At 43.1% G+C, this 27,605-nt stretch overlaps 2 protein-coding genes across 7 annotated transcripts; one reads left to right on the top strand and one right to left on the bottom strand.

Moving 5' to 3' along the window:
* Positions 1-1,050: 1,050 nt before the first annotated feature.
* gpr137c (G protein-coupled receptor 137c) lies at positions 1,051-13,230 on the bottom strand. Its single transcript, XM_026999827.2, is given in 8 exon segments — positions 1,051-1,879; positions 2,446-2,540; positions 2,542-2,571; positions 2,819-2,944; positions 4,260-4,409; positions 4,527-4,761; positions 5,308-5,357; positions 12,528-13,230. Coding segments are annotated over 8 exon segments (1,251 nt in total). The 5' UTR covers positions 12,867-13,230; the 3' UTR covers positions 1,051-1,653.
* A 405-nt stretch (positions 13,231-13,635) lies between these two features.
* Positions 13,636-25,824, top strand: txndc16 (thioredoxin domain containing 16). 6 transcript variants are annotated; one of them, XM_035533090.1, is made up of 19 exons: positions 13,636-14,017; positions 14,141-14,223; positions 14,326-14,399; positions 14,504-14,578; positions 14,708-14,829; positions 14,958-15,048; positions 15,310-15,466; positions 16,312-16,478; positions 16,676-16,736; positions 16,817-16,946; positions 17,508-17,675; positions 19,064-19,123; positions 19,384-19,552; positions 21,416-21,549; positions 21,677-21,761; positions 21,889-22,027; positions 22,262-22,431; positions 22,539-22,729; positions 24,619-25,824. In XM_035533090.1, the coding sequence occupies exons 1-19, from the start codon at positions 13,864-13,866 to the stop codon at positions 25,194-25,196; spliced, it is 2,808 nt and encodes a 935-aa protein (XP_035388983.1). In that variant the 5' UTR covers positions 13,636-13,863; the 3' UTR covers positions 25,197-25,824. The 6 variants fall into 6 exon arrangements, with proteins under 6 accessions (XP_035388983.1, XP_035388985.1, XP_035388984.1 ...); XM_035533092.1 differs by having other exon boundaries at positions 17,529-17,675; XM_035533091.1 differs by having other exon boundaries at positions 16,820-16,946.
* The last annotated feature ends 1,781 nt before the right edge of the window (positions 25,825-27,605 follow it).

Raw genomic sequence — 27,605 nt, forward strand, 5'->3', positions numbered from 1 at the left:
TGGTGCTATTAAATCCATATGAAACACCATGTCTATCCTCATAACATTCACAAACCCTGTCGGAACCATTAAAAAAATATAAAATTAACAGTATGGTTTAAAATCTAAGCAACTAGCAGACAGCCTGTTTTTTTCGCATGCTAAATGAAGGGCACCATTATAAATGTAAGAGAAGATGTATAAAATGATTGCTTTCGCCCACTGATTGCTCATGTCTTCTACCAAAACCTGCCAAATCACATTCAATGAAGAAAAAACATAAGGTATAATTAGGGTAGGGGACAGTTTCCATAAACTCACACCAATCTATTCAGCATGTGAAAGTCAATGCTTGCTGACAAGTGGAGCCCTGTAGACAAACTTTAAAGAGAAATGATGGTATGAAGCTTATCAGAAGTTTTTAAGCCAATGTACATAATTTTGCACAACCTGATGTTCTTAAGAAAATATGTAATGGTTTATTTTTAGGCATCTGTGGATCATGACCCTGACACCACTGATGTTGACACTGTAATAAGGATATAGCTATACATGTAAACTGAATATACATGATGTAACTATACATGTATTCTGAATACACAGTAAGAAAAGAAGCCCCCTTGCCCTGTTTGGAACCCTTGTTAAAAGCCATCAGTGAGAAGGTAGTACCTTAATACTGGACCCACACATGTACTTGATCTCATTCACACCACCACCCTATTCCTAGAATGTAGAACTTTTGCACCTTTGCTTTGGACTTCTTGTCTCGTCGTTATGAAGCTCTCCATTCCTCTGGGTGGCGGGTCCAGGCAAAACATCCTGTCTGCACTTTGGCAAAAGCGACGATCTTGCTTCATCCAGTCCAGGGAGAGTCAGACAGTCTTGCGTGTTGGTATACATCAGGTCCAAGTACAATGAGCACCTCTGATCCCCTGAAAGGTTCTGGGGCTACAGGGGGCCTTGTGGCAACTGTCTATAAAACAAAACCAAAAAAAAAAAAAAAAAAAAAAAACACCACACACCACAAACAACCACATGGGGGGGGGGGGGGGGGGGGGGGGGGGAAATAATAATAATAACAATAATAATACCCCTACCCACAAAAGATCTGAGATCAATCACTACATTCAGGCCTCATCTCATTCGTCCAAATATGAAATATGGGCCTCTAAGTGCAAATAAGGCATCCTGACTCACAGAGGGGAGTCTGTATGTGCAGAGGGCCTTTGGAAAAACTGTTCTGAAACCAGGGAACATATTGGGGGGCTGGCTCAGGGGGAACGTGGGGGGTGGGGAGGGGTGATGGCCTCTTTGGAGAAAATCAGGAGTGGTTGGTCCACGCATACGTTACATCTTCGGTGATCACAGAGTCACGAGTGAAATAGTAACGCTGAAAAACAGCACTGGGGGATTAAGCAGCAGCAGCTGATGAGCCAACTGTGACTCCACCCCTCTCTACAGCTTGTCTGTTTTGAACAGCAGCTACCTCTGGGCATCGCCATGGCTATGGTGGCAGGCTGGGACAGAGATGGGGAGGTGTGTGGAGACTGGGAACAGAGAGATTGTGTTCACTCAGAAGGCTCAAGACAGTTCATTTCTGCGACGTCCCCCGGAGCAGGGCTGGCGTGACCTCCCTGCCCTAGTGGAATGGAAAGCCAAGTCGTGCTGTCCGGCTTAGTTCTGCGGAGTGATGTAATTATTCTGAGATGTGGAATAGTAGTCCTGGGGGGTGGAGTAGTAGTTATGATGCTGGTTGGTCTGCATGGTGCCGTAGGTGAGGAGAAGTGGGGCGGTGGATGTCTGGGGGCCAGCGAACAGGTGAGGCGCTCCAGTAAGAGTGCCAATCCGCTGCACGGAGCCGTACCAGCTGGGGCCTGCCTGTGGTGTCGAGGAGTTAATACTATTGCACAAGAGATGAGGAGGGGGAAGAACAAAGATGAAAACCCCAAATCAAACAAACAACTCATATGCATGCTGCCAAGTTACCGATACGGTTTGGTGGCTGTTTGGAATATGACGTGCCAGTCATCTCCTGATTACAGAGTAAACACCAAAACTCACACTGGTGTGGCCCTCCAAGGACAATGCATTTGATACTCCAGTGATCAGATTTCATTAATTAAAGATCAAGTTACCCATCTCGAAGTTTGGTGTTTACTCATGACGTGTGACCAGTGTGTTCTAGTGCAAAGCTATAAATGAGCTATAGGATCTCAAGACAATGTGGGCCGCATCACTCAATTACGTTGTTGCCCCATTATCTGATCTTGTGCATAGTGCTTCTTGAAAAGCCTCTTTACAGATGGCTCAATCATACAAAGCTGGAAGAACAAACAGAAGACCAAAACAAACTTTTAGTGACCCAAGGGAACATGACTATGCTTGGTAATGAGAGTTATCAGGGATTTAGCAAAAATATTTTTATATTTATTGTAGTGTCTGAAACCACCATCTGTGTGCACCGACCTGCCCCTCTCTCCTCTGGAGCTGATGCTTCTGGACAGGTCATCATCACTGTCGTAGCGCCTAGGGTTGTCAAAGAAATACGCCCTGGAGTTGAAAACTGTGACTAGTGATCATACCACCCGGTGCCTAAGGGAAAAACGCACACAAGCAGGTATAGTGACTGACAAGCCCAGCAGGGCATGTCTGTAGTTTTCCCATTGTGTTTACTGCCGACACTGAGCAGGACACATGTTTGACAAATTATCTGTGTCTGACAGGAATACTACTGCTCTCCTGAGGGGCCTGGAGGGAGCAGCCAGGAGTGCTTGCCGCAGGTGCCCAGTGGCACAGTTAACGGACAGCTGTAACTAAGGCAGGCAAGGTAGACTCTCACCAGGTTCTGATTGGGCCGCTGCACTCTGAAGAAAACCACGAGGAGGGCTGTGGGGACGAACTCCCAGAAAAACAAGATGATCCCGAAGATCACATAGGCCTCTCCGCTAATCTGCTCCACATTGGCCTGCACACACACGGTAAATGGGTTTAAGGTGATCTTTATAAATCTGAACATAAGCTCTCAACTCTGAACATAAAGCTCTTAACCAATGTGGTACGTACACAGGTTGGGCACATTGACAGGCACAGCCAAACAATGGAATAGCAGACAACGAAACAGATGACAGCACCACAAACATGCAACATGCTAACATAACTGCAGTTGGACAAAGCATGTCGCCAGGCACTCAAACACCAGTGTGAAGGACGCAGCCAGGGGAACCTCTGTCTCGGAGATTAACCCAAACTAGGTCAGCACCAGCCAGAAGGCTTATGGCAGGAAACTACAGCCTCTCCACTGTTATTTTTAGCCCAACAGGCCACTGCAAATGAATTGGACCAATGTCACTTCTATTCTGGCCCAGACACATAATAAGCACCAATTTGTTATATTAAATAAACACAAAAACCCAACGCCTTCAGCACATGTAGCCGGTAGCATAGCCACCCCCACCCCCAATCTCTCAAGAAAAATAAATAATAAAAGACACTAGCACTCTATTCTAAAAAGTATCAACTCAAAATGCTCAGAAGTATACCTCATAGAAAGTACTGTACCATAACAGATCAAAGACACAATCATGGTGCACAGGTATATGCACACACATGCAGCACCCAGAGCCAAATGAGTTTTCTGGATCAGGAACAGGCCTATAGTAGATTATTAATCAAGTCAGTTAATAATGTTAAAAGTAAAGTAATTTTTCCAAATTTTCCTTTTTCACACTATGAAAACATTATACTGACACCTTGAAGCCTGGACGTTTCAGAGATTCTGTACCAAATCTGCTTTAAACATGGAACACCTCCATCTGTGGAACAAACTGTTTAATTTGAGGTCTACAAAGAAATTCTCATGTGATTCTTGTGTGATCTGTACTTTAAAGAAGGAAAAAAAAACAAACTACATTTTAAATAAATTTTGAAAGTGACTTTTTTGGTTTGCTACATTTTGGTGGTAAAAATGACTTATTGTTCCATTCATTTGACTGGCTCCTTCAAGAGACTTGCTTATCAGGGGCAGTGAGGGTTCACCAAGATAACAAACATACACAAGTGCTTACCCAGAGACATCAACAACCCCACCCCATCCCTTAATGCCCGAGTCTTAGTTTCCCCATGATGTAGTCAACATCAGTGGTGACGTCACAAAAACTACATTAGAAATGAGTTTCATCAAATCAATATAGAAACCATAGATAGATAGGCAACAATAAAACTCTCGCATAGTTATGCGATATTTCTACAAAAGGCTACCAGATAGCTCACGCCGACCTTACCTGGTCCGAGAAGCTGTACCAGCCATAGCTGAAAGGTGTGGTTTGATCACTTGGGGAAACAGCCGCTACCACCAGGTTGTAACAGGCTCTGGACGTATACAGCAGGATGACTGCTGCACCAGTGGCTGTGGCTTGGAACACTGTTGTTCCCTGAACCATTAAAGGGAAAAGTATTATGACCCAAAGATTTATGGGAACAATATTCCCGACGAGTTGCCAACACCAGCAAGTCTGGAGGCAAGAGTAATGCATTCCTCATCACCTTACCTTCGACTCCAGGTAGACGTTAGCCGAGGACATCTTGGCTAGCCTGCAGATGCAGGTGGCCAGCGAGATGGCGCAGAGCACGAAGAGGCTATCATTAACCAGCACCCGTGCCAGCACAATGTGTTTGGCCTTAACACTGTCACCGCTCTTTTCCGCCTGCAGCACCAGGGAGCATGTGACGTTCACCACTAGGAAGGAGACGGCGGTGAACAGGAAGGCCAGCCGAAGGGGCGTCCTACCCAGGAGAGAGCCACGGGATGACTGTCGCGCCTGGAGTCACCACACTTCACGTGCCAACATAACCACAACCACCCCCCCAGCACATCTGACATGGTAGAAATACACTGCACAAGCTTGCTGAAGGACTACAGTTATTCACCTTGCCTAACATGGATGTCTGAGCTCCATCCTAATCCTTTACCCCCCAATATCTCCAGGCCCATCCTCTCAAAGGTGACCAGGTTTGATGCAAATCACATGACCAAATTGCTTCTTTGTATTGCCTGCTTCTCCAGAATAACCCCTTTGATGATGGTCTAAGATGGCAAACTTCTTTGGAGTGCCAGAAGAGGGTATAAGGAGGGGTGGGGGAAGACAACCCACATCCCTGTATTGTTTGACCTCTGTGCTCCACTGCCAGGTAATATGCTGAACCCTTGTTGTGGCCTGCACAATCACTCAGGTAGAGTGACAGCAGTTATTAGTGCCTTTAAAGACAAACAAAAAGGAACCTATCGTCAGCCCCCAATTGTTCAACCATGAAGAAAATCAAATCACTTACTTGTATTTGCTGAGCTCTGGAGAATATTTAGCTTTGGCTTTACACATCATCTGAGGAGAGGGAGAGAGAAACTGGATTATACAATGACAATAAACATTTGTCCAAATGGACATTAGCTATGGGCCATTTAGCTATGCTGAGGTAGGGCAGGCACGTGTGTGGGGGGGGTATCTTCCAAAATATAGCAACTGAGGAAAAACATGAAAAGTTGACTTTAAGGAGCAGGTGCTAATGGCACTACAAAATTCACACTGGTCAAAACCAGAGACTTAGCCTTTATTCTGGTCTGGGTGATCAAACATAACCAGTAGGCTATTTCCAAACCATATTTTCCAAGCTCTTTTCATTTTATGAGCTTTTATGGTAGAAATGTTTCATGGTAAAACAGCTAAAGTATTGTTTAAGGTCAAATTCAAAACACTGCATGTAATGGACTTCAACCACTGACGGTGCTATGGGGAATGATGAGCACGAAGCCAATCCAGGGAATGTGACCAAGGTAAAGAGCATCTGCTGCGCAAAGCAGATTCTCATACAGACTTATCCCAGTAATTCATTACCACACATGAAGTGTGAATATAAGTAAATTAGTTATTTTGAAAGTGTTTAACTTGGGCAAGAACAAAGGCAGAAATGCAAAATGTGACATTTTTCGCAAGCTGCTGCTTCTTACCAATGTCAGATATTACTACAAATGCTGGCCAACACAATTATACATAGTTATCCTGGTTAATCAAAGTCAGGAAATTTGCACATAAAATTCATCAGGACAGTGGAATAAGAAAGTGCTTTAAAATGCACACAGAGCAAACAGCAGCATGTGGCAACAAAGGCCTAGCCCACGAGGCACTTGGCCAGGAGACTCCTCCATGGAGAATGTAAATACACAAAGGTCTTCAAATCTTGTTCAGATGTGTTGGAAATGCTGACGACTGCATGATGCAAATCACATGATGTGAAGTCAAAGAATGTGGTTTGGGTCATTTATATCATCATTTCCATCCCTATTCCAAAAAGGCTGAGTGGGGTGTGTTAAGGATGAGCAATGCTGAGGGGAGCAGGAGGCTTCTCCACAGGGCAACCTGGATAAAGTCTCCTCATACACTAGAGAGCAGAAGCCGCCAGTACAGGCATATGGGCAAATTAAGAACAGATGCCCCCCGCCAGTCAGTGTGTGCCAAGTTGTGTGATTTTGGGGTGAGTAATGGGCTGATGACAATACATCCAAGATACTAATTGAACCAAATATCAACCAGAAGTAAATGACTATAGCAGAAGATGGCCAACAGTTGTTCTCCCCCCCACTGTTAGGCAGCAGTTAAAAGCACAAATATAAAACAGAAGTGAAAGAAAATATTGAGTATCAACAGGCAGTAAGCATCACCCTGCCTTAGCGTATACTCCTCTGAGCTGGACTGAGTCTGTATGAGTGAAGGGAGTTGCCCTTGTTGGGTCTGTGTGGGCCAAGCTGCCCTTGGTGTGTGGTTATGTATGGCCAAAGCTGCCCTTAGACTGCATGTGTATGAACAGAGTTGCCCATGCTTTGTGTGTGGGGAGAGTGAGTGTGTGTGTGTGTGTGTGTCCCTCTCCCTGTCCCCATTTGTGCGAGTTGCGACTGGCGGTGAATAGACAGTCCAGTGAGCTCCTCTGGGATATGCAGTATTAAAACAGGAGAAAACAGACCCAAAATAAACAGTGCGAGTGTCTCATCCTTGCAGGATGAGACACCCTCAGCAGGAAAGGAGCTGGGCTGTCCTGAGCATTACTGGAGCTGTATACAGACATTAAATTATGCACTCATGCTGCACAGACACGGTCATGTGTGAGCTTCACTTGAAAAGCCAGCCAGGCTACAGACCTGCCAATGCATGAGGGGGGGATTTTTTTTTTTTTTTTTGCCAGAGGAATTAAAGCCTTAGCACTATGAGCAAGCGAGACCATGGAAGATGGGTGTTAAAGGAAAGGAGTGGGGGGGGGGGGGGAGAGAGAAAGAAGCAACTGGCAAATAATAAAACAAAGGAAGAGCAGGGTCTGAATCATGAAGAATGGTTCATTATGGAAATATGTGACTCCCATAAGCAGATCATACAATGCAACCCTGTACATTGTCAGTATTAATCTATGAAAGTGTGCGACACCCTGGGGGTGGGTGGTTACTCCTTTTTGTAAGAAAAAAAAAACAAAACAAAAAAAAACCATTAACCATTTCAGGAGAAATGCAGTGGGAGGGTGGTAGACACCATGCTCATGCCCTGGTGTGCTGTATGGAGTCTGCAGCCCAGGGCTCGTCTTTGTTCCTTAAAGTATTTTTACTGCCCCATGTCACTTCTGCATCATTCAGAGCCATATTTGTGAGCTGTGGTTTTCAGTCACGAGATGCTGTCAGGCTGATGCTCTCTTCCCCCTTCCCTTGACAACTAGACTAAAACATTGACCTCAAGTACAAGTGATTTTGCCATGATGTTGACCAGACTCTGGCGTGTCACCCCCCCTCACTTTACATGCTAGTGACTGAAGCCATCAGACATGTTTACACACTCCAAATCAGTACTTCCCATTTGGTTCCTTGGTTAACCAAAAAGGACCATGTCTATCAGTAGCCATGCTTTGGAGAATCTGGGGTCAAGAGACTGCTTAGAGCATTGAACACTTTGGCCTCTTGGCCATGGCTGGGAGACTGCATACACCTTCACCTCTTGCTACTGTTTTACTTCTGTTTAAAACGCCCCTGACCAGCTGGGAGCTTGTGCCAGTGTTGCCCCTGCCTTCCTCCATGGGGTCATGTGGTTGTAGGGCTCCCCCACCCCACAGCCCCCAAGAGACTCAGCACACACATTGCACATTGCTCAGCACACACATTGCTTTAGGAAGAACTGAAGGCAAACTCCGCTAAAGAACTCGACACCGCAGTCTCACTTCTCAGAGTCTGAACCACAGGCCGAAGGCTATGGTCAGGGTGAGAGCAGGAACAGAGAAGCTTTACCACAAGGGAAAGGCATGGTGGCTTTGAGGACCTCAAAATTAAGGCCCAGTTAAGAAAACTGCTGCTGTGAGCAAAAAAAAAAAAAACAACCATTTGATCTTTCGATGGTTCTCCCACTAGCCATCTTAAAACCTGTTTCCGGGCTTTCACAATTGCCTGAGTGCTTGGAAGAAACACTGGTGTGTGTGTGAAAGCACACAGATATTTATCTTGTAATGCAGTGGTATTCAAATCCCTGTCCACAAGGTTAAAGTACTAGTTTTTCCACCCACCCTTTACCCAGGGACCATATGTGATGACAAAGTGGCCAACCAGTTACATGAATCATTTAATCAGCTACAAGGGATTTGGGGATTAGATTTGAATACCACAGTCTTAATGCAGCATTCTTAGTGAATGAGGTGCATTACTGTTTACTATGCATCACCCACACCTTCTATGGTATTTTCAGCCATGTGACCACAAAATAAGCATTATTTGTTGAATCTCTCAACCATTAAAACTTGGTGTTAACATAATTCATGAATTAGGTTGTCTCAAAGAGGCATATCACGAAGTAATTAGTACAACAATAGCTCAACAACTAAAATACGGGGGGGGGGAGGGGCACAACAATGGATAACTAATTACACATTCACAGCAATACAAGTACTTTATTTTCAATATTATTTGGTGTGCACAGAAGCATACATATTTGGAGCCAATGTGTGAACATTTGTGGAGAGGAATGGACATATGGTGTAGTTACACACAACCAAAAGTATTAAAAGAAAACACTTCTTGTGCTATCAAAGTATCATCAATTACCTTGCTAGTAAATAAATCAATAAGCCAAATTCAATAAAAAAAAAAATTTAAAAATTAAAAAAAAAAAAAAAGTTACTCAAAGATCCTGAATGATCAGGAGGCAGCAGAACAAATATGGAGTAAACTACAGAGGCAGACAGATGTAACCTGGGTACAAATGAGTAGAAATATATGCTAGTTTTCCCTCCAAAATTCTCATATGCCAGGCCAATTAACTACTCCCTCCCTTTATTAGATAAGCAAGTCTGCAATACCTAGAGCTTTGTGATGAAACTCTGACCTAATTACACATTTCCAACACCTCTAATACAGCATTGCAAATTGGATGTAAAATAAATAGCACAGACACCTAAAGCCAGCCCTGCCTGTAGACAAGATTAATGGTCAGAGAGAGAGAGAGAGAGAGAGAGAGAGAGAGAGAGAGAGAGAGAGAGAGAGAGAGAGAGAGAGAGAGCGAGAGAGGAGGAGAGAGAGAGAGAGAGAGAGAGAGAGAGAGAGAGAGAGAGAGAGAGAGAGAGAGAGACCTCGGCTGCAGTTCCGAGTCTATACAGCAACAGGCTCTCGACTGAGCTCACATAGGCTACAGGAACTAGTGACGGCGGATGGATTGCGTCAGAGTAGGTAGGATCAAGAAAAAAAAACATTCCAGAATGGTTATAATGGAGCACATTTATAGTTGTGAGGGGGTGATGCGACTGTTTGGCTGGCTATTAAAAAGATTCCTTGGGTGATTGCATTAATAGCCCCCAATTAGTATACAAAAACAAGTCTTTGCAGAAATAATAATTGGACTTTCCCCCAATCTCTTACCATGTGCACCGTGCTCAATAATTTTAAAGTAGGGTTGTCCAACACAGATCTGTGTCTCAAAACAATGCACTCAGTGGGCATGTTGCATGGAAATCCTTTATGGTTCAGCATCGCCCAAAATGGGCTGCAAGAACTAAACCGTGCAACCTCTGTGCACTGTTTAACACGACAGGGTTTAGAAATGCACCAAATTTTAGATCATGCTGAAAATTAGTCAATAAATCAGAGCGGTGAGCCCAGCAAACATTTTATGCTGATGAGGAATGCAAGTGCAAACACATTATGAACCAACCGACTACAGCTCGTTAGACATCATGACTGATGTCCGACTGTAATGTGTTGAAAAACTGCCCGACAGCAGCGGTGTATGCAAAGTTGCCAAAACGTGTAACTGTAATATGCAGAGAAGTTTCAGGCAAAGCTCTCTGCAGATGCAAAGGTTAGGCTACAGGGAAGCAGAACAGTCAGAGCTGAGGCTGAAAACTCTGCCGACCTGCCTGCAGGGCTCGGGCTCGGCACGCCGGGGACTTAAACACAGTCATGAAAACGGTGGACAGTCTTAATGCACAGACTCTTTTCGGCTTCTCATGGAATATCTGCTGGAACGTGCTTAGAACTTAACCGGTCATCACTTTCCTCCCACCTCTAGGGAATGAGAGAGAAGGATGCATGGAGGAAAAAGGTGGATGGTGCGCTAAAAAGGGAGAGGATCTTTTTTTTAAACACATACTTTTAAAAAGTTACACTATTACAATGCAGGTCGCAGGTCACAGGGTTCCCCCCATCTTTTCAGTCACCTGCAAGTTAGATATAGAATAAATGCAAATCACTGAAGAGAGTCCACACATCCTCTGTATTTGCTGTGCAGCTGAACATTTTTCTGCAGCATGGTACAAAACCAAATTCCCCCCCACCTCTGACCGTCTACTTCTATAGTCACCAAGACATCATGTACTTTCAGAACACGTTTTTATATAATTAATACCAAACAGCTAGCATAGACCTATATCTGCTTTGGAAGATTAGAAGAAGCATCCTCAAACCAACAAGAAACAGTAAGAATCCTTCAGGGGTCACAGGCAACAGTAGCACCCTTTGAGCAGGGCCACAAATCTACAGTGCATTCTGCAACACCTCTTGATCCCTAGCTAGTACGTGCAGACTCTCGGTGAAGCTCTTCTCAGTGCCGCTGCATTTCGCCCCTGACAGATCAGAACCGGAGCACACGGCGTCTTTGTCTGCACACGGGCTGTGTGGGGTGCGGAATGCCGCACACCCCTCCTTTTGTTGAGCCTGGAATAGCACAGGACCGAGCAGGGTGATGTAATGCTTCTGCGGGCGCTTCTGATTGGCTCACCGCCTTGAAATGCCAACTTGCGCAGCCCAAGCAATGTCAGTGCTTTTGCCCAGAGCTCAAAAACACATCCACTTCCTCCCTTCAGCAACCACTTTCAACAAGTCAAAGTACTGAGAGCACCACATGCACATAGATCGACCCACTGCACTACAAGCAGGCCGAGGATATCGGCCCAACTGTGCAGAGCCTGTCAGTCTGGTTTGATTCAGCCACTGTTCCATGTGCTGACTGTGCCAGGAATTAAATGCTAAATAAGCAGGTCTTGACATATCTGGCCTGGGGTGAGGTCACAAAGTGAGAAAAGGTCACAGCAGACAGCCATTTGGTTTGCAGTGAGCAGAATACTGGACATCTACCTTTATTGAGCATGTCCATAAAAATGTATTTCAGCATATGCCATGATGGATATGAAAAAAAAAAAGTGCATTTAATAATCAGATGTGCTTCTGCTAGAACTATTTCCCCCTCTGCAAAATCTGCGGTCATAGGAATCATTTCATCCTTTACGGACCATAAATGACCACCAAACAATTCTATACCACTGTGTTAATAAATAATACAATGATCAAAGGCTTATTGGAAAGTTATCAATATTTACCCTCCACTTTGGTCCCTACGGGATAATTTGTAAAATCTGCACTACAGGGGAGCGGATACTAATGTCTCACAAAGGGTGATGGTGACAGGGCAAACAATGGAGCTCACCAGACTCCCTCTACCTTAACTAAAATGCCCGGGGTAAGGTAGAGGGGCGGAGAACAGACACTGATGACCTCCAAGTGCGAGCGTGTCTCAGAAACATGGGAAGTATAGAGATGGCGAACGTTTGATGCACCTAAACATAACGCTTTGGATGGTCCCCGAGTCCACATAAGCATATGGTCAGGAATACAGATGGGAGCAGAGAACCATGCAAAAGGTTCTCTTTAAATTAAGATCGTATTTTTTATATTACAAAGTTTAAGCCCATCATAAGGTATTAGTAGTTTAAATAATGGCGTCCACTTGTTTTCTATCTGCAGAAGAAGGGAGAAGGAGAAAAAAAAAAAAAAAAAAAAAAAAAAAAAAAAAAAAAGCATAGGTTACCCAGACAAACGCCGGGCTTAATGCTCGCGCTTTAGTCAACAACTACAGCGCGCGCTCACGTTTATAAAGAAAGGCTTTAACATTCCCCCTATGCGAATCAACATCATTTGACAACAGTGACGATGAAAAAAATGGCTGCAACAAATTAGAGAGATAAAATGCATTAATATGACTTACCTGTGCAAAATAAAGATTAAGCAGACACAGCGTGAAAAACTGCAGGCATACTGGAAAACAGTATAAAAACCAGAAAGGTAGCGGCTGCAGCTGGTTTGCCTGTGCAACGTTCTCGAAGTAAAAAGAGAATAATGTTGTCCTCACAGCAGACCACAGCAAACAGAGGAAAAGAAAAACACTCTGGTAGCTGAAGCGCTTGTGTCCATGGTGCAAAATCAGCCAAAGTTGGGAGTAAACAAACAAAAAGAGTAGCGAATAAAGAACCGTATGCACAACGGTAAGTCCGAGCTCCACCGAAGGGGTAATCGCGGATCGGGTCGGTTCGTCAGACGAGTCCATTAAAGACGCGAGAGTACTAGGACTGACCCTGATTTTCAATTAACAACATATCGAAAAGATTGCGATTACAACGCTGCCTATTTAAGACGTTTTAACGTTTTCTTCCTAAATAATAAAAGGCCCAAAACTTTTCATAGAGCTAGGAACATGTGTACGAAATCTACAAATGGGTTCTAAACGTCCAAACTTGAGAGCAAACAGCTTTTGATTAAACTACAAACTACCCTAAATAACGGCAAACCAGTGTGGGTATTGGGTGAGAAAAAGCTTGGATGGCCCTCAGTTAGAATATGAAAAAGAGACAAACAACAAAAAAAAGCCATCCAGAGAACCCCCCAATCTCTGCAAGCAGCTCCTTCAGTGCAAAAAACAACTCCTCAAAAAAGCGATTATATGCAGAGCGCAATCAGCTGGGGCATACTGCAGCTAAGGATCCGCCATATTGACAATAGGATGCGACTGGAAACTGGGTCCTTATGACGCCATTTTGGCTCTAAGTATAATATACATAACTGCTTGAACGCGTGACAGTTGGAACCGGAATGTCAGTGAATTTCGCCGTCAAAAAGCAGGTTCTCCGCCCACTCCTTTAATTCATTGGTCACGCCTGGGCCCTGCCTCTATTTTTAGTTTATTTTACTGGCTCTGGATTTTGCGAGTTCCGGGCTTTCAGAGGTTTGTGGTGCCTTTGATTGGTGTTCATCGTGCTCCCTAAAAAATATCAACCACACGTCATCCAATCACATGTTTCTGTATGTTTCAGGAAGCAGTCACGACACAAACCAAAGATTGCGCTAATTTATCATCCCACCGTAGCGTTATATTTGTGCGTAGCTGATAGCGATAACGTCTTGCTCGCTTGATGCAGAATATGATAGTGATCATCTTTCCAATATTTGCAACTCGTTCCAATGCAATGCTAGGATTGTTAGCTAGCTAGTGCTGAAACAAAAGTGTAAGATTTGATACAAAATGGTACAGAGTTGGACAAGTGACAATGTACTGTTTATTGTTGTCGCCCTTATTTTTGACTCTTAAGTCAAAACTTGCGATACGGCAACTACTTTCAAGGTTAGTCGTGCATACAGCTGCAAGTTTTACGGAGAACATGGTGTCCGGGAGAACGTCTTTCATATATTTTGTTAAACAAGGTGAGAAGTAGCCAGGAAACAGTTGATTAATTCATATGTATAAAGTGTAGAAAAGATCGTTGTAACGTGACACCACTTTTACTCCTATATATAGGGAAAATAATGTGTTTGTTTTATGTGTAGCTAATCCAACCGTTAAGACCTTTATAGAGCAGTTAGAGATGTCTGCAGATGCTCTAGAGGACTATGGCATATTGATTGGTAAGGTATGCAAGCCATACTTTCTCCTCAAAGTGCACATTATTTAGACTGTTTTGAAGTGGTACATAGCATAAATCTGTATTTCTTAAAATAAGTTGTTTCTGCAGGTGAATTGCTCAGAAGAGACCATAGAAAAATACTGCACGGAGGAAGAAGTGATGAAGAAGATACATTTGTTCAGGTAGAAACTTATGTTGCATAGCCTAAATAATATAGGCTTTAATAGTCTCTATAATCCTCTTAACATGATCGCTGATCTATTTTATACCTCTTAACGTTTTTCAGAGGCCCCGATGTTTTGAGAAGTTTTGATATTGACACCGTTTTTGATGTCAACGCCATCGTTTCTCACGTGCTGTTGTGAGTTGTCGTACTTTTTTCCCGCAACGTTTTTTTGTTTTTTTTAATTTTCTTGTGCGTTAGTCAGCCAGGGACGAGGTGACTCCTCGTTCCCCAGGCTTTTCACTGAACGTTTGCCCCTCCGCGTAGCGCCGTGCTCTTCGACGAGGTTCGCTGCGTGCACACACCTGCCGAGCTGGGGCGGGTGGAGAGAGCTGCGAAAGGGACCGCCGACGTAGTGATGGGCCACATCCGCGTGCTCGGCCTTCCAGGTGAGGCATTCTAAAGCTATTGGAATATTAAAGAATAAAAATATCAAGGAAATATTTGTTACTTTTGCATTACGTATTAGTCGTTTGAAAATTAAATGGGTCAAATATTTATTTTCCTATCTGAGCAGAGCATCGGGCTTTAATGGAGGCAGCGTTTGTGTATGGAGCCAAGTACCAGTTTGTGCAGACCTCAGGAACTCTGCTGCTCAGACACATGGAGTAAGTGGTGGTCTGCTAACTTCAAGATGTAAGGGTCAACTTCCTTCTTCTGCTGTTTTAGAGGCTGTGCCTGTTCAGTGTCTAACACCCACTATAGATGTTAGTGAGAAATATAATGATCATGCTGAAATTTAACAATGCTTTTTAATCCAAATTCCTACAGAACTGAGTTTAAAAATTTGAGAGGGGAAACTGCTAAATATGCTCCACCATTTGGTGTTAAGTAAAAGCTGGGTTTTCTGTTTTGTTTTTTGATCCCAGGATTGCTGATCCTTCAGATGTACAGGCGTGTCTCTGGTTCCTCCACTGCAGAACAGTGTCCCGGCTGTCTGAGCCCTGTCCACACACACTCATGAGAAAGCCACTGACCACCATCAACATACACACATTCCTCCAGCTGATGGAGGCGCCACTTTTGGTGAGAGAGATGTCCCAGCACTGCCCCGTCTATTGATCATACATATTGATTTATTACTGACACGCACCTAACACAGTTATTAATTACATAATCTCGATTACATCACTAAATACTTCGCTGCATAAATAGTTGGATCTGAATAATTGGGACTTCGCTGGTGAAATCTTTTTTTGCATTTGCACCTTAAAAGAATGGTTCAGTGAAAATGTTACTTTTTCCCTGCATGTAGTCAGTAAGCTAAGATGTGTTTGGTGGATGTTGTTTGTATGGTTTTTTTTTTTTTTTTTTTTTTTTGTTTACTGCTTTTTCAGTGGTGTTGTTGATAGCAAATATAGGATACTATTTCACCCCAAATCTTTTCTGTAAATAAATGCCTATACATGCACACCACAAACCATAGCCAGTCTTTAAGTGACATCACACAGACATGCTGACACAAAATTACTTGGAATGTGTTTATGAAAAAAAAAGAAAAAGATTTTGGGTGAAACAGCATCCATGATTTAATTCAATTAGCCTCATAGATCCATTGCAAAAGCTAATAATAACTAATAAAAACTAATAAAGGAAATATCTTATAGCAAAAATGGGGTAAGTGGAAAAAGTGCTTAAATTAGATTTTATTTGCTAAGCCATTCCTTTAATGTGTAATGATGTGTCCTAGTGCATCTTTGCTTTCCAGTCTGTGGTCAAATGTTACTTTTTATCTCATAAATAATGCAACGCAACCCTAGTTTTACTTTGGTTTTCAGTTTTAGTTGATCAGTCTGTGTTGGTGCAAGTCTGATCATTTAGGTCACTGAGCTTTCATCTGTAATTGCTCTCTATGTTCTGCTTTGTGGCAGACGGAGGCAGCGGTGGACCCTGCTGAGGTGGACGTGGTATACAGCCATCTGAATGTGCCTGTGATCTTTCTGTTCTCACGGCCCGAGACGGTTCACCTGGACCGGGTCACCGCGGAGACCCTGGCCTGGAGACTCCGTGGGGAGGCAGGCCTCGTGCTCATCCACAGGTGTGCAAAAACAACGGCCATGTCTTCCTCCTCCTCAGTAGTTACTCTCCACAAGCTGAGTCTTGTCCAAACAGAAATCTTAAACTAAACTGTTTTACTGCATAGACCGGTCATCAATAACAAAGGCTTGTTGCTGACTTCAGTAGTGCGTGTGCTCATTTATTGGACTGAAACTCTTTCTTTTCTCTATGCTCTAGGGACAATCCCAGTGTCAAAACTCCGCTCGTATATAATGCTGCTTATCGCCTCCCACAGGAGGTCAGTTGTTCTGTGTCACTGCCCAGATTATTGTGTGGGATCGATCTGATTTTGTACAAACAGTTCTTCTTTACATTCAGCAGAGCTTGAGGTATTTTACACTGAAGAATGTTGAAGAGGTCGTCACCTTATTGAGAGACCAACTTTTGCCAAAGGAGAGGGAGAAACAAGACAAGGAAGAAGAAATTGAATATGACTGGTCTGGTGTTGGTGAGCTGCTTCTGTTTGCTGCTGTGCTCATGTGTGGTCTGTCAGCACACTGAATTTGCAGTAGTGTTCCTCACATACCAAGAAAACTGACCACAAAAATGTCCATGCATAACACTTGACTGAAGACTGTGGCTGGGCGTCATGGAAACATTGAACAGCCCATAACCGCTTCCCTCAGCTCTCCTCCTCAGATGTTTCTTGCACTGTAACTACTAACCATATAATGTTCATCAAGGAATATTTTGTTATTCTGGTATTATTATAACATATCTGGCTGACTTGTAAGATATATGTGAATTGTTAATGTACAGTATCACAATTTGTTTGTCTTTTGAGTTTTCAGGGAAAGAAATAGATGGAGTTAAATGGATAGACAAAGGGGTTTTTTAATGAAAACTTTTCATAATCATGCAACATTAATCTTTTGACATTAAAATATGTGTTCAGCCTCTTCCAGCATGACTTTAGAGACTTTTTGTAGGCAGTATCAGGTTTTGGGAATATCTGCAAAATGTCTGGAATATGCCAAAATTTGACAAAACTTAATCTGATTTAAAGCAGGCCCTACTCCTTTGTTTGCAGATGTCTTGGATGATGAGGTAGCGGAGTCAGTGTACAGGGACCGGGGATTGATGCTAGACATGGACAAGGTGCCCGAGCTCACGGCCGACACTTTTAGTGCTGCAGTGATGCAACATGGCCTCATGGTGGTGCTGTTCTATGTGAAATGTAAGCTTTATGTTTTTGTCTGATTTTGTGATGGTTAAAAGTATGTCATCATCTGAGCATCACACCTATATGAGGTTATTCGACATCTCATTCTAAAACCATAGACATTAGTTTGGATTCCCCCAACCACTCAATACAACGATACAACGAAGCAGCCTCCACTCTTGTGGGAAAAGCCTTCCTCAAGATTTTGGAGTGTCTCCGGGAAATTTTGACCATTCATTCAAAAAGAGCATTTGTGAGGTCAGGCACTAATGTTTGATGACAATGCCTTCAATTTCATCCCAGAGGTGTTCAGTGGTTTGCAAATAGCCCACTTAAGTTCTTCCATACCAGACTTATTAAGCCATGTCTTTATGGACCTCGCTTTGTGCACAGAAACTCAGTTGTGCTGGGACAGGAAACCATTTAATAGAAGGTTGGAAACTTATAATTGTCTAAAATGTCTTTATTTCTGTAGCATTAACATGAATCTTCACTGGAACTTAGGGGCCCAGACCCTGAAAAATGTCCCTCTGCCATTATCCCTCCTCCACCAAATTTGTTGGCACTATTCGTTTACGTAGATACCATTCTCCAGGCATCCGCCAAACCCAGCTGCATCCATCAGACTGCCAGTCAGCGATTCATGATTCATCACTCCAGAGAAGACATTTCCGTTGTTCCAGAGTCCAGTGGTGGTGTGCTGTACACCACTAGAGCTGACTTTTGGCATTGTGATCTCAGGGTTGTATGCAGCTGCTCGGCTATGGAAACCCATTTCATGAACATGCGGCGAACATGCACGTGTGCTAATGTTGCTTCCAGAGGCAGATCAGAACACTGTAGTAAGTGACACAGCAGATGATGGGAGATTTGTACACACTTTGTGCTTCAGGACTTGGTGGTTCCCCTCTGTGGAATTGCATGGTCTGCCACGTTATGACTCAGATTGTGATCCCCCTATATGCACCTATTTCACAGTAACTGCAGATGACTAGATGTATGGGATGGGGGCAGAGCTAGGGTAAAAGGGACAAAACCTTCACAGACTAACTTGTGGCAAAGGTGGTATCCTATGACATTGGCATGTTTAATGTCACTGAACTCTTCAGTATGACCCATTCAACTGCCAGTGTTTGTTTCTGGAGATTACTTGGCTTTGTGCTGGGCTGTTATTTTATACAGATGTTAGCAATGGGTGTGGCAGAAACACATAATTAGGAAGGATGTCAACATCATTTTTACCAAAGAGTGTATCTGCTAAACTCATTAGGGCTTGCTCAGTTCTAGAAGTACTATTTGTGATTATACCAATTAGCTCCAAATAATTCCTGCAGAATTAGTACAGTATAATTGCTTTGTGGAGGTGAAGGCCACTTATTGATGTGCTTCTTTTTGTCCTGTAGGGGATGCTGTATCCATGGCTTTTCTGCAGTCATTTGTAGAGGTTGCTCATGCACTTGAAGGTAAAACAGATGCAGACCTTTTTTGCAAAACCTTATTTACTATGATGTATTGCTAAATCCTTTGCATTTGATTCCTATGGTTAGCAGAAAAATATCCTCTCTCTCTCTCTCTCTCTCTCTCTCTCTCATATCCCACACAAAACAGCTCACAACTGATGCCCAGCTGGGGAATGAACAAACCCAGGGTTTGTCTATCGTCACCGTATAATCCAGTCCTCTCTCTGTCTGTCTCTCTCTCTCTCTCTCTCTCGTATATGTAGGTGTGAATGGGCTAGACCTGGCCTCCGTGAACTGCGGAGAGTGGACAGATGTGTGCGGTGATCAGAACATCACCTCCTTCCCCTTTGTGCTGCTGTACCAACCTGGGGAGGCTGCCCAGCCCTACAGGGGCATGCTGGGAGCTGAGAGCCTCCACACATTCCTCCTCCTGTGAGTGAGCACCCCCACTGCCCAGTCTCAGCTCCAGAGTGGAGGCTCTTTGTTCACAGGCCCTCTCAGGGGGGCAAAGACATCAACAAGATGTGATCAGTTGGAGAAACAGAAATGAAAGGAAAGCATTGTCTAAAGAGTTATTGATTAAGTCTGGCTGTTTTTGTTTTTTTTCTTTCTCCAGTACTGAAGTGGGTTATTTACTTATTCATTTTTATAACTTCTTTTACCTTTTTCCGTCAGGGGTGGGACTTTAGCCCAGTGCACAATGAATGTACACAATAAATCTTTCAACTCTTTTTTTGCTAGCAGTTGCTAACATTGTTCAATAGGACAATGTCACATATAAAAAGGGCAAAGGAAAAAAGAGGAAAAGTGACTTGGTCCAGACAATAATGTTTAAAAATAACCAATTCTCAACATAATTATGACTTAATCCCAAAAGAAGCATAAAAAAGTAATGTGGCTTGAAAAAAGATTTGAGAAACCGGATCAACGATAAGTAGCTATGTAGTGAGGAGATTGTGCAGAGTGAATTTCACATGTTGGCATAAGGAGATAAATCCGGTATGTGGTCATTGGCTCTGCTTCACATTAAGCAACAGTCAGCCTTGTTGTAGGTCCAAGTTAAAAACATGAAACATTACACTTAAATCTGTAACCCTGACATTTCCAATAAGTCCTAAAAACCGGATTAGAATTTGATTCCAAAATATTAAAAACCCCTTTGACTTTTATTAAGGCCTTTGCTTTAGGAAAAGATTTTGCCTTTCCATGTCTAGTTCTGGTTCTGCCAACACCAGTACTAACCAGCAACCAGATGAAGCCATCTAGAAGTGAATGGGCCCCAAATGATTTATTGAATTCAAAGAACATATGTGTACTGCATGTCAAAAGTTTGAGTGCCTTCTAGAAATTGGTGTTTTCCATAATCAATGCCTTACTTTTGACTTCTTTGTCCCTTCTTTATTTTTGTGTCTTTTAAAGGAAAATATTTTACAGCACATAATAGTATTAAGCAAATTAAAAATCATCTCTAAAACTTGGTTTCTCTAAAAATAGCTGTTCTTGGCCTAAACAACAGCTTTATGCATAATAAATTTGGATTCAGTAAAAGATCAGAGGCATCCATTTTTAATTTAAACTTGCACAATTCACTTAATGATATCATCACCGTTCAGCATAGATTGTTGGATAATGTATTATCTGATCAAGTAGTGCCAGCAATTTGTGGACTGTTTTGAACAGTTAAACATAATAAACTTAGTTTCAAGCATATGTGCTTAGCCTTTTTATCAGCAGTCCAGATGCAATCAGAGTTTAAGATGATATTCTCTTATTTATATGATGACTAATACGTAGTCATTTTTCCTGTCCCTGTGTTCTGTTGAAATTCCATAATGATTTATTAAAATTATCGCTGTGGTTGAGCTACTTATCTGCACAAGCCTTTTAAAAACCACTTAATATGTGTTAGACAACATAATGATGGTCAATGATACGTCCGGGCATGCACTCTGAAATACAATATCCTTTTATCAAAATATATTGCAATCCCACAAACATAAGATTTTTGGATCAGACAAATTAGGCACTGAAATATCTTTTAGAGAGTTGTTTTATTTGTCTTTTTGTATGATATCAATGTTTTTTGTGTGTGCGTGTGTGCATATGTGTGCAGGTGTGTGAGCCTGTATGCTGGCATGCACAATCACGTGCCCAACGTGTGTACATGCATCAGAATCGCATATGCCTCTCTGACTTGTGTACAATGGCTGTGCAGCTCTGGGCTGCATGCTGTCCTGCGTGTTCCGCTTCTCTCATTCATCATATTCCTCCTGTCTGTCCTGTTTGCATGTGCAGGCGTCAAGACCCCAGCCCTCTCGAGCTCTCCTCTCTGGCAGAGGTGGCGTCCTTCCTGGAAGGGGATTTGTACAGTAGGCACTTGGCTCACTCCCCTGTGCGGGTGATGGGTCTTTTCACATCCGCAGACCAGGGTGCGAAACCAACCTCGGCTCCTCGAGACTCATTTCAAACGGCTTCAGTCTACAACGTTGTCGATGTGTAGTTTATGCACAGTGATGTCTTATTGTCTCTTGTCTGTTTCGCTCTTGGTCATTTCAGGAGTGGCTGTATTTGTGGAAGCTGCAAAGTCTCTGAGAGGGGAGATACTCTTGGGGCTGTTTGTGAACAAAGTGGCTGACGCATGGTATACCTTTTTCTTAGAGCTTAGCCATGTTTCACGTAAACTCTAATTAGGTCTCATTTCTGTACCAGTCTCATTTCCTGGAAGGGCCAGGGGCCCCATGAGAGCGCTTTGCTATATGTTTGTGCAGGACTGATGGACACACTGTGAGCCTCCCCGCTCTCTTGGTGTCTCGGGGACCTGGAGTTCAACAGGAAGCCCATACTCTCCTCCCATCTACATCACAGAACCTGGCTGAACGAATTCGGTGCATCGTACTGGACACATTTGTAAGAGTGCGAATTGGTTTGAGCTTCTGAACAGAACCCTGTGTACTAGTGGGGATTAATGTTGCCGCACACAATACTATTGTGTTTCTCTAAATTAGGTGTACAAGAACAGGAACTGAAACCTGTTTATTGTATTATATCTGTTACTGACGCCAAACCGTCCATCAAAAAAGTTTCCTCTCCACGCCCGAACCTCTTAATCTCTTCTTTTTGTCTGTGGTCTTCCCCGGCCAGCCTGAGCTGACTGTGGAGAACCTGCCCTGGTATCTGGAGCAAGGCAAACCCTTGCTCTTACTCTTCGTTGGGGGAGGAGAGGGTCCCTTGATGACTCAGCCCCTGGAGGAGATGCGGATGGCTCAAAGTGTGGGGCAGCTTGTCGATGTCCTTCCCTGCTGGATCCACTTGTGAGGGCAAGGCCGCTGTGCACCAATGCATTAATCACAGCACCGTCCCGCTTGTTATTTTGCTCCAGCTTTCTTTCTCTAAAGTGGGTGGGTTGCGTTTACTGCAGGGGCCGCACGCCTGCCGGGAGGTCTGTCCTGAAGGCATACCTGGGGTTTGTGCCTCCACTTCCAGCTTTGGTGCTCTCAAGAATAGGAGGCGACGGAGAGGTGTTCCACTTCCCACCAGAGCGCCCCTTGCTGTCTAAGAACATCGTCCAATGGCTGCAGAGAATAGAGAACAACCAGGAGCAGTGTGCAGGTAAGGAGGTCATCACTCTGTATTTCTGTGGTTATGAAAGAAAGGTTTGCACTGAAATGGCCAAAGCCTGCACTGGTAATCTCATTTTCCTACTGTTCCTATTAAGCTTGTCGGTTCCCAATAGTTGTATGAAGTCATTCTGATGTCTTGCCAACACATTTGATGGCATTTAATATTTTTCTGCTGGGTCTTTGTATGGTTGGGTCTGCAGACCCAACTGAAACAGACTGGTCCTGATTAACTAAATCTTTTTATGTGCTGTCCTGTCCTCTGTTCCTGAAAAGCATGAGAAATGCACTAGGGCTTTCACATGTCTTTCTGCCCCCTTTCACACTGCTTTACTACTACAATCACAATTGTTCCTGTGGTAGAAAAGGGAGAAAAAAAACACTATTTCTCAGCCTCAGCTCTGCCAATGTCCAGCCTGTTAAGCTCCAGACGGCACTCCATTTCTGCCCTCCCGGAAGACTGTGCGACAGGCACCATTTGGATTTGCTTTGTTTTTAGAACCCATGCCGTTCCCAGCCCTTTTCTCAGCAGCTGCTTCTTTCTGCTTCTTATGGATGTGACGTAACCGTATCCATCAGCTGTGTTAGGTTGTTGCCAGTTATTTTCCTGAATCCCTCTGACACCCAGGTTTTGTCCCAGTCTTGGTGAGTGTGCCAGCTTTCTGCTCTTTAGGAGAACATCTGCCAAATGGCTGTTTTGCAGTGATAAATGAATCGCTCTCTCCATCAGTGGAATGCGTCATCATTTTATATGATGCTGTTTTATGCTTTACCTTTAGTCTTCTTGTTTTATTGACATCTGACATCTCATTAGGTACCAGTTCAATTTCTCAAAACACTCTCTTCCCCTGGGAGTAGCAGAGGCTTGGATTCTAGCAAACTGGGATAATGTAGAGTTGTATGATGTATAATTTATCATTTATATTGCAGTACCAATGTCTCAAATTTATATGCAAAAATAACAAGAAAACAGACAAATAGATGTTCTAGATGAGTGATCTGTTGTTCTTGATGAATTGCGGAATCCATGTGACCCAACAAACCAATTGGGGCGATAAGGCCAATCTTCAAAGGTTCACCAGTGTGGTTTTAATATAAAGCATATTGCAAGTCATTCCGCAATCATGGTATCTGTGGAGTGAGGATGTTTTGGGAGTTATTTCTGGATGCGTGTGTGAGGCTCGAAGATGCCGCACACATTTGCTCCTGGATCAGTTTCAGCATTGGACGGTCACCTCTGTCCTACACATCCATGCCCCTAACCTTTCCCCCTCTTCGCCAGCTGTGAAAAGCTCCTGTCTTTATTTCATGGGAGCACTGTAAGACTCTTGGACAGTCCTGGAGCATGGACAGTCCACGTCCATGTCTCATGCATGGGCCTGTTCCCTCTCTGAATAGATTAGAAATGTCTTGTGCTACTAAATGGCCCATTTCTCATAAATCAAGTGGAAGTTTAGACAAAAGCCCTCGATGGTCTATTGACATTCATGCTTTCGTGCCCTCTCTGGCTTTATTTATTTTTATTTTTTTGGAGGTTTTACTCTTTTTTTTTTTTTTTTTTTTCTTCCTGCTCTCCTCTCTCTTTGTTTTTTTAAAGAACTTTTTCCATTTTCCACATTAGAACTCATTTAATTTTCATTGCATAAATATTCTTTTCTTTGCCATCTGGCAGTATATGAAGAAATGATTGCGAATCACTTGACTTTCAAATTTACACAAAATGCAAATAGTCATGCTAGCACAGTGGAAGAGACCGTATTAATATATAATAGTAAGGTAAAATAATACCTTGTAAGGATAAAGACCCTGATAGATGTCTAGGTGATTCTGGCAAGTGTGATCAAGCCTCCCATCAGGTTCTCCACGGCTTGCTTTCTTTAGGTGCGATCCCAGAAGTGGCATGGGACCCTCCAGTGCCGTTTTACGACTTCCTAGCCATCATGGACGAGGAGGCCCCTGGTTACGCAGCTCAGCGGAGCCCTAAAGTGAAACCCAAGGGCAAGAAGGAGCAGCCAGCCGGCGAGGCGAGGCAGGAGGCGGGGACGTCTGCTGGCAGAGGGGCTGAAGAGACGAGGCAGGACGTGGAGGGGACGTCTGCCGGAAGAGGAGCCGGCGAGGCGAGGCAGGAGAAGGAGGGGACATCTGTTGGAAGAGGAGCCCGCGAGGCAAGACAGGACGAGGAGGGGATGTTTGCTGGAGGAGGAGTCGACGAAGCGAGGATGGAGGAGGAGGAGGAGGGGATGTCTGCTGGAAGAGGAGCCGGCGAGGCAGGAAGAGGGGATGTCTGCTGGAAGAGGAGCCGGCAAGGCGAGGCAGTGGAAGGAGGGGACGTCTGCTGCAAGAGGAGCTGGCGAGGTGAGGCAGGAGGAGAGGACGTCTGCTGGAAAAGGAGTCGGCGAGGCGAGGCAGTAGAAGGAGGGGACATCTGCTGGAAGAGGAGCTGCAGGAGCTGCTCTTAACCCTCAAACACATCTTCAACAAACTGAACTATAGAGCCAGTCGCTATATATAACAGAAACAGTCATGCTCCTATTTATATTTGTATAGACACAAATTGTGTCCACACAACCTCCTTTCAGTGCACAATAATACCTCAGATCTGATGTTGCCATATATCACACCCAGATCTTACAGACCTATTTCAATTTATATTCATGATTTATTTCATGTTAACTGAGACATTCATACCTAAAACTGTTTTGCTTCTGTATTATTATTATTATTATTGTTATAATAATAACAATAATAATTATATTATTAAGAAGTTTTTGTGAAGTTTTTTGAAAAATATTTCAATTGTGCTTGTGCGTGCAAGAGAATGAGAGAGAGAGCTTGTGAGAAGCTCATTAAAGTCTCCTGCAGCACACATGGGCCTGTGATGCGAGGGAGAGCCTGTTTGTGGCCGGCTCCCCTGCATATTTACAAGCGAGTGCTCAGGAGGCCTGGGGTTTTACTAGTCATGTTCTTCCTTTTTTTCCATTATGCTTTTGACATGTAAACATAAACATTCCTTTACAAATTACAGCATATACAGATACGTATATGTTTCGTTTCCTGTGACATTAAGGCTGATTTAGTATAGTTACCCAAAAAAAAAAAAAAGTGGGCGTGGGCCATTGCTCAAAAGAATAGCCTGCATTTTGTAAGCTCATCGGATGTATCTGATTTCTGGATATATGAGCACAATCTAATCACTAACATGGGTGGTAATGATGGTCATGAATCTTATGCAGATTATTCCAGTACAGGCACCAACAAAACAGGTCAGCTCACAAAGGATGATCAGACCTCAGGAATGGACATTTATCTCACAGACGTGTACTTCCCGTTTGACAGACTGCACACCTCTTCTTATATGCACACACAAGCATCCTCCTTAAGGTCTTTTAAAGGGAGCTGTGTTTTCTGTTCAGATAGTCTGAGAGGCGGAAGACAAGCTCGGATGACCGATAAAAACGTGACCTGCTCTGACTTCTAATTGTCTTAGACTTACATGACAATCAGGGGGCTTCAACACTGAGGAAAAGAATGAAGTTATCTTAAATGCTGAGATTAAATTGTGTAAGTTTTTTATTTATTTTTCATTATTTGCATAATACACAAAAGTATAGTAGTATTAAGATCAAGAATGAAAATATCAATGATTTTTAAAATATATTTTATTGGAAAACTTCTCTTATTTTTGTGATATATTGCGTAAAAGGTATTTTAAATTCCCTTCTTAAAGTCTGGGGACAAAGAAGTACTGGGTGGTCCTGTCTCTCTGATCAAACATCTCTTAATTGACTGGGCTTTGGAGATCAAAGCTTAACTGGAGGGCTGTAGAGCCTGCTACAGTCCTCATAGTTCATGTTCTTCCTAGGTTCCCACATCAGCTCTCTTCATCCAGCTTTATCTTCTGAGGTTTATTTATGGGTCATAAAATACTGCGATTACTGATTTTAATGGGTGTGCAGCAGTAAATAGTTTGAGAAGGAGGTTTTTCTTCTGTGGTGACGTTAAGTTAAGACTTGTGTGATGAGGTATTGCACTGCTTAGAAACAGCATAATGTCTTGGTTGCTAAATGAGCTATGTGTAACTGAAATAAAAGAACTGCTGTCCTCATGTTCACTGCACTCTGCACAGTCCAAGATGAGCAATAGTTTTCAGAGTGGGAACTCCACAAACCTCAGAGGGGACACTCCCACTTTTGTAGTGTGAATGCTGCAAAACAGCCCACACAGCAGGGCCCCAGTCATGTATAATGCTCTAGACATATCCCAAAGTGTTGATGAATCTATGGCATACACATTTTATAAATACTAATTTTTAAATGGTTTATGAGGACCTAGTGATGATTCTCCTTAGAAATATATTTGTTACAGTCTGTGGACTTGGTCTCATCAAGTTTTTAACCCATTAATATACATATGATTGTTGATGTTCAGTCTTGTCAAGATGTATAAGCCTGATGGTGCATATGGAAAGCTGACACACGGATGAGAACTGAAAAGAACATGGGAGATCTGTGATATAGGGCATCATATTATGGCCATATTATAGCCAGTCTATTGCTTGAGGTCATTTTATTGTGTAAGATGTATTGGGCTTTTCTATTTATGAGGTTTCTTCTAAGGGGCTTTGTCCAATCTCCATTATGGTGCATCTGTGGATAGATGCATTCAAGTGTGTATGCACAATTATAAATACATTTATCCAATAATAAAATTTATACAATTTTGCAATCTCTCACAACAGATCATATTACGTAATATAATTAGACATGTAATTCAAATGTACCCACTAATTAGTTTTACAGTGCTCTACATGAAGCAGGAACATGAACAAACAGGCAAGTAGCCTATGTTAAAGCAATCAGAGTTGGACA

This window comes from Electrophorus electricus, chromosome 13 (genome assembly GCF_013358815.1).
Source record: "Electrophorus electricus isolate fEleEle1 chromosome 13, fEleEle1.pri, whole genome shotgun sequence".
NCBI classification, from domain to species: Eukaryota; Metazoa; Chordata; class Actinopteri; order Gymnotiformes; family Gymnotidae; genus Electrophorus; species Electrophorus electricus.

What these genes read in the sequence shown, in the direction of transcription:
- txndc16 (XM_035533090.1), top strand. Translation starts at nt 13,864, where the DNA reads ATGTACTGTTTATTGTTGTCGCCCTTATTTTTGACTCTTAAGTCAAAA. An exon ending in CTGCTGCTCAGACACATGGA is followed by an intron (nt 15,049 to 15,309) that starts GTAAGTGGTGGT and finishes TTTTGATCCCAG; the next exon opens with GATTGCTGATCCTTCAGATG. An exon ending in AACAAAGTGGCTGACGCATG is followed by an intron (nt 21,762 to 21,888) that starts GTATACCTTTTT and finishes ATGTTTGTGCAG; the next exon opens with GACTGATGGACACACTGTGA.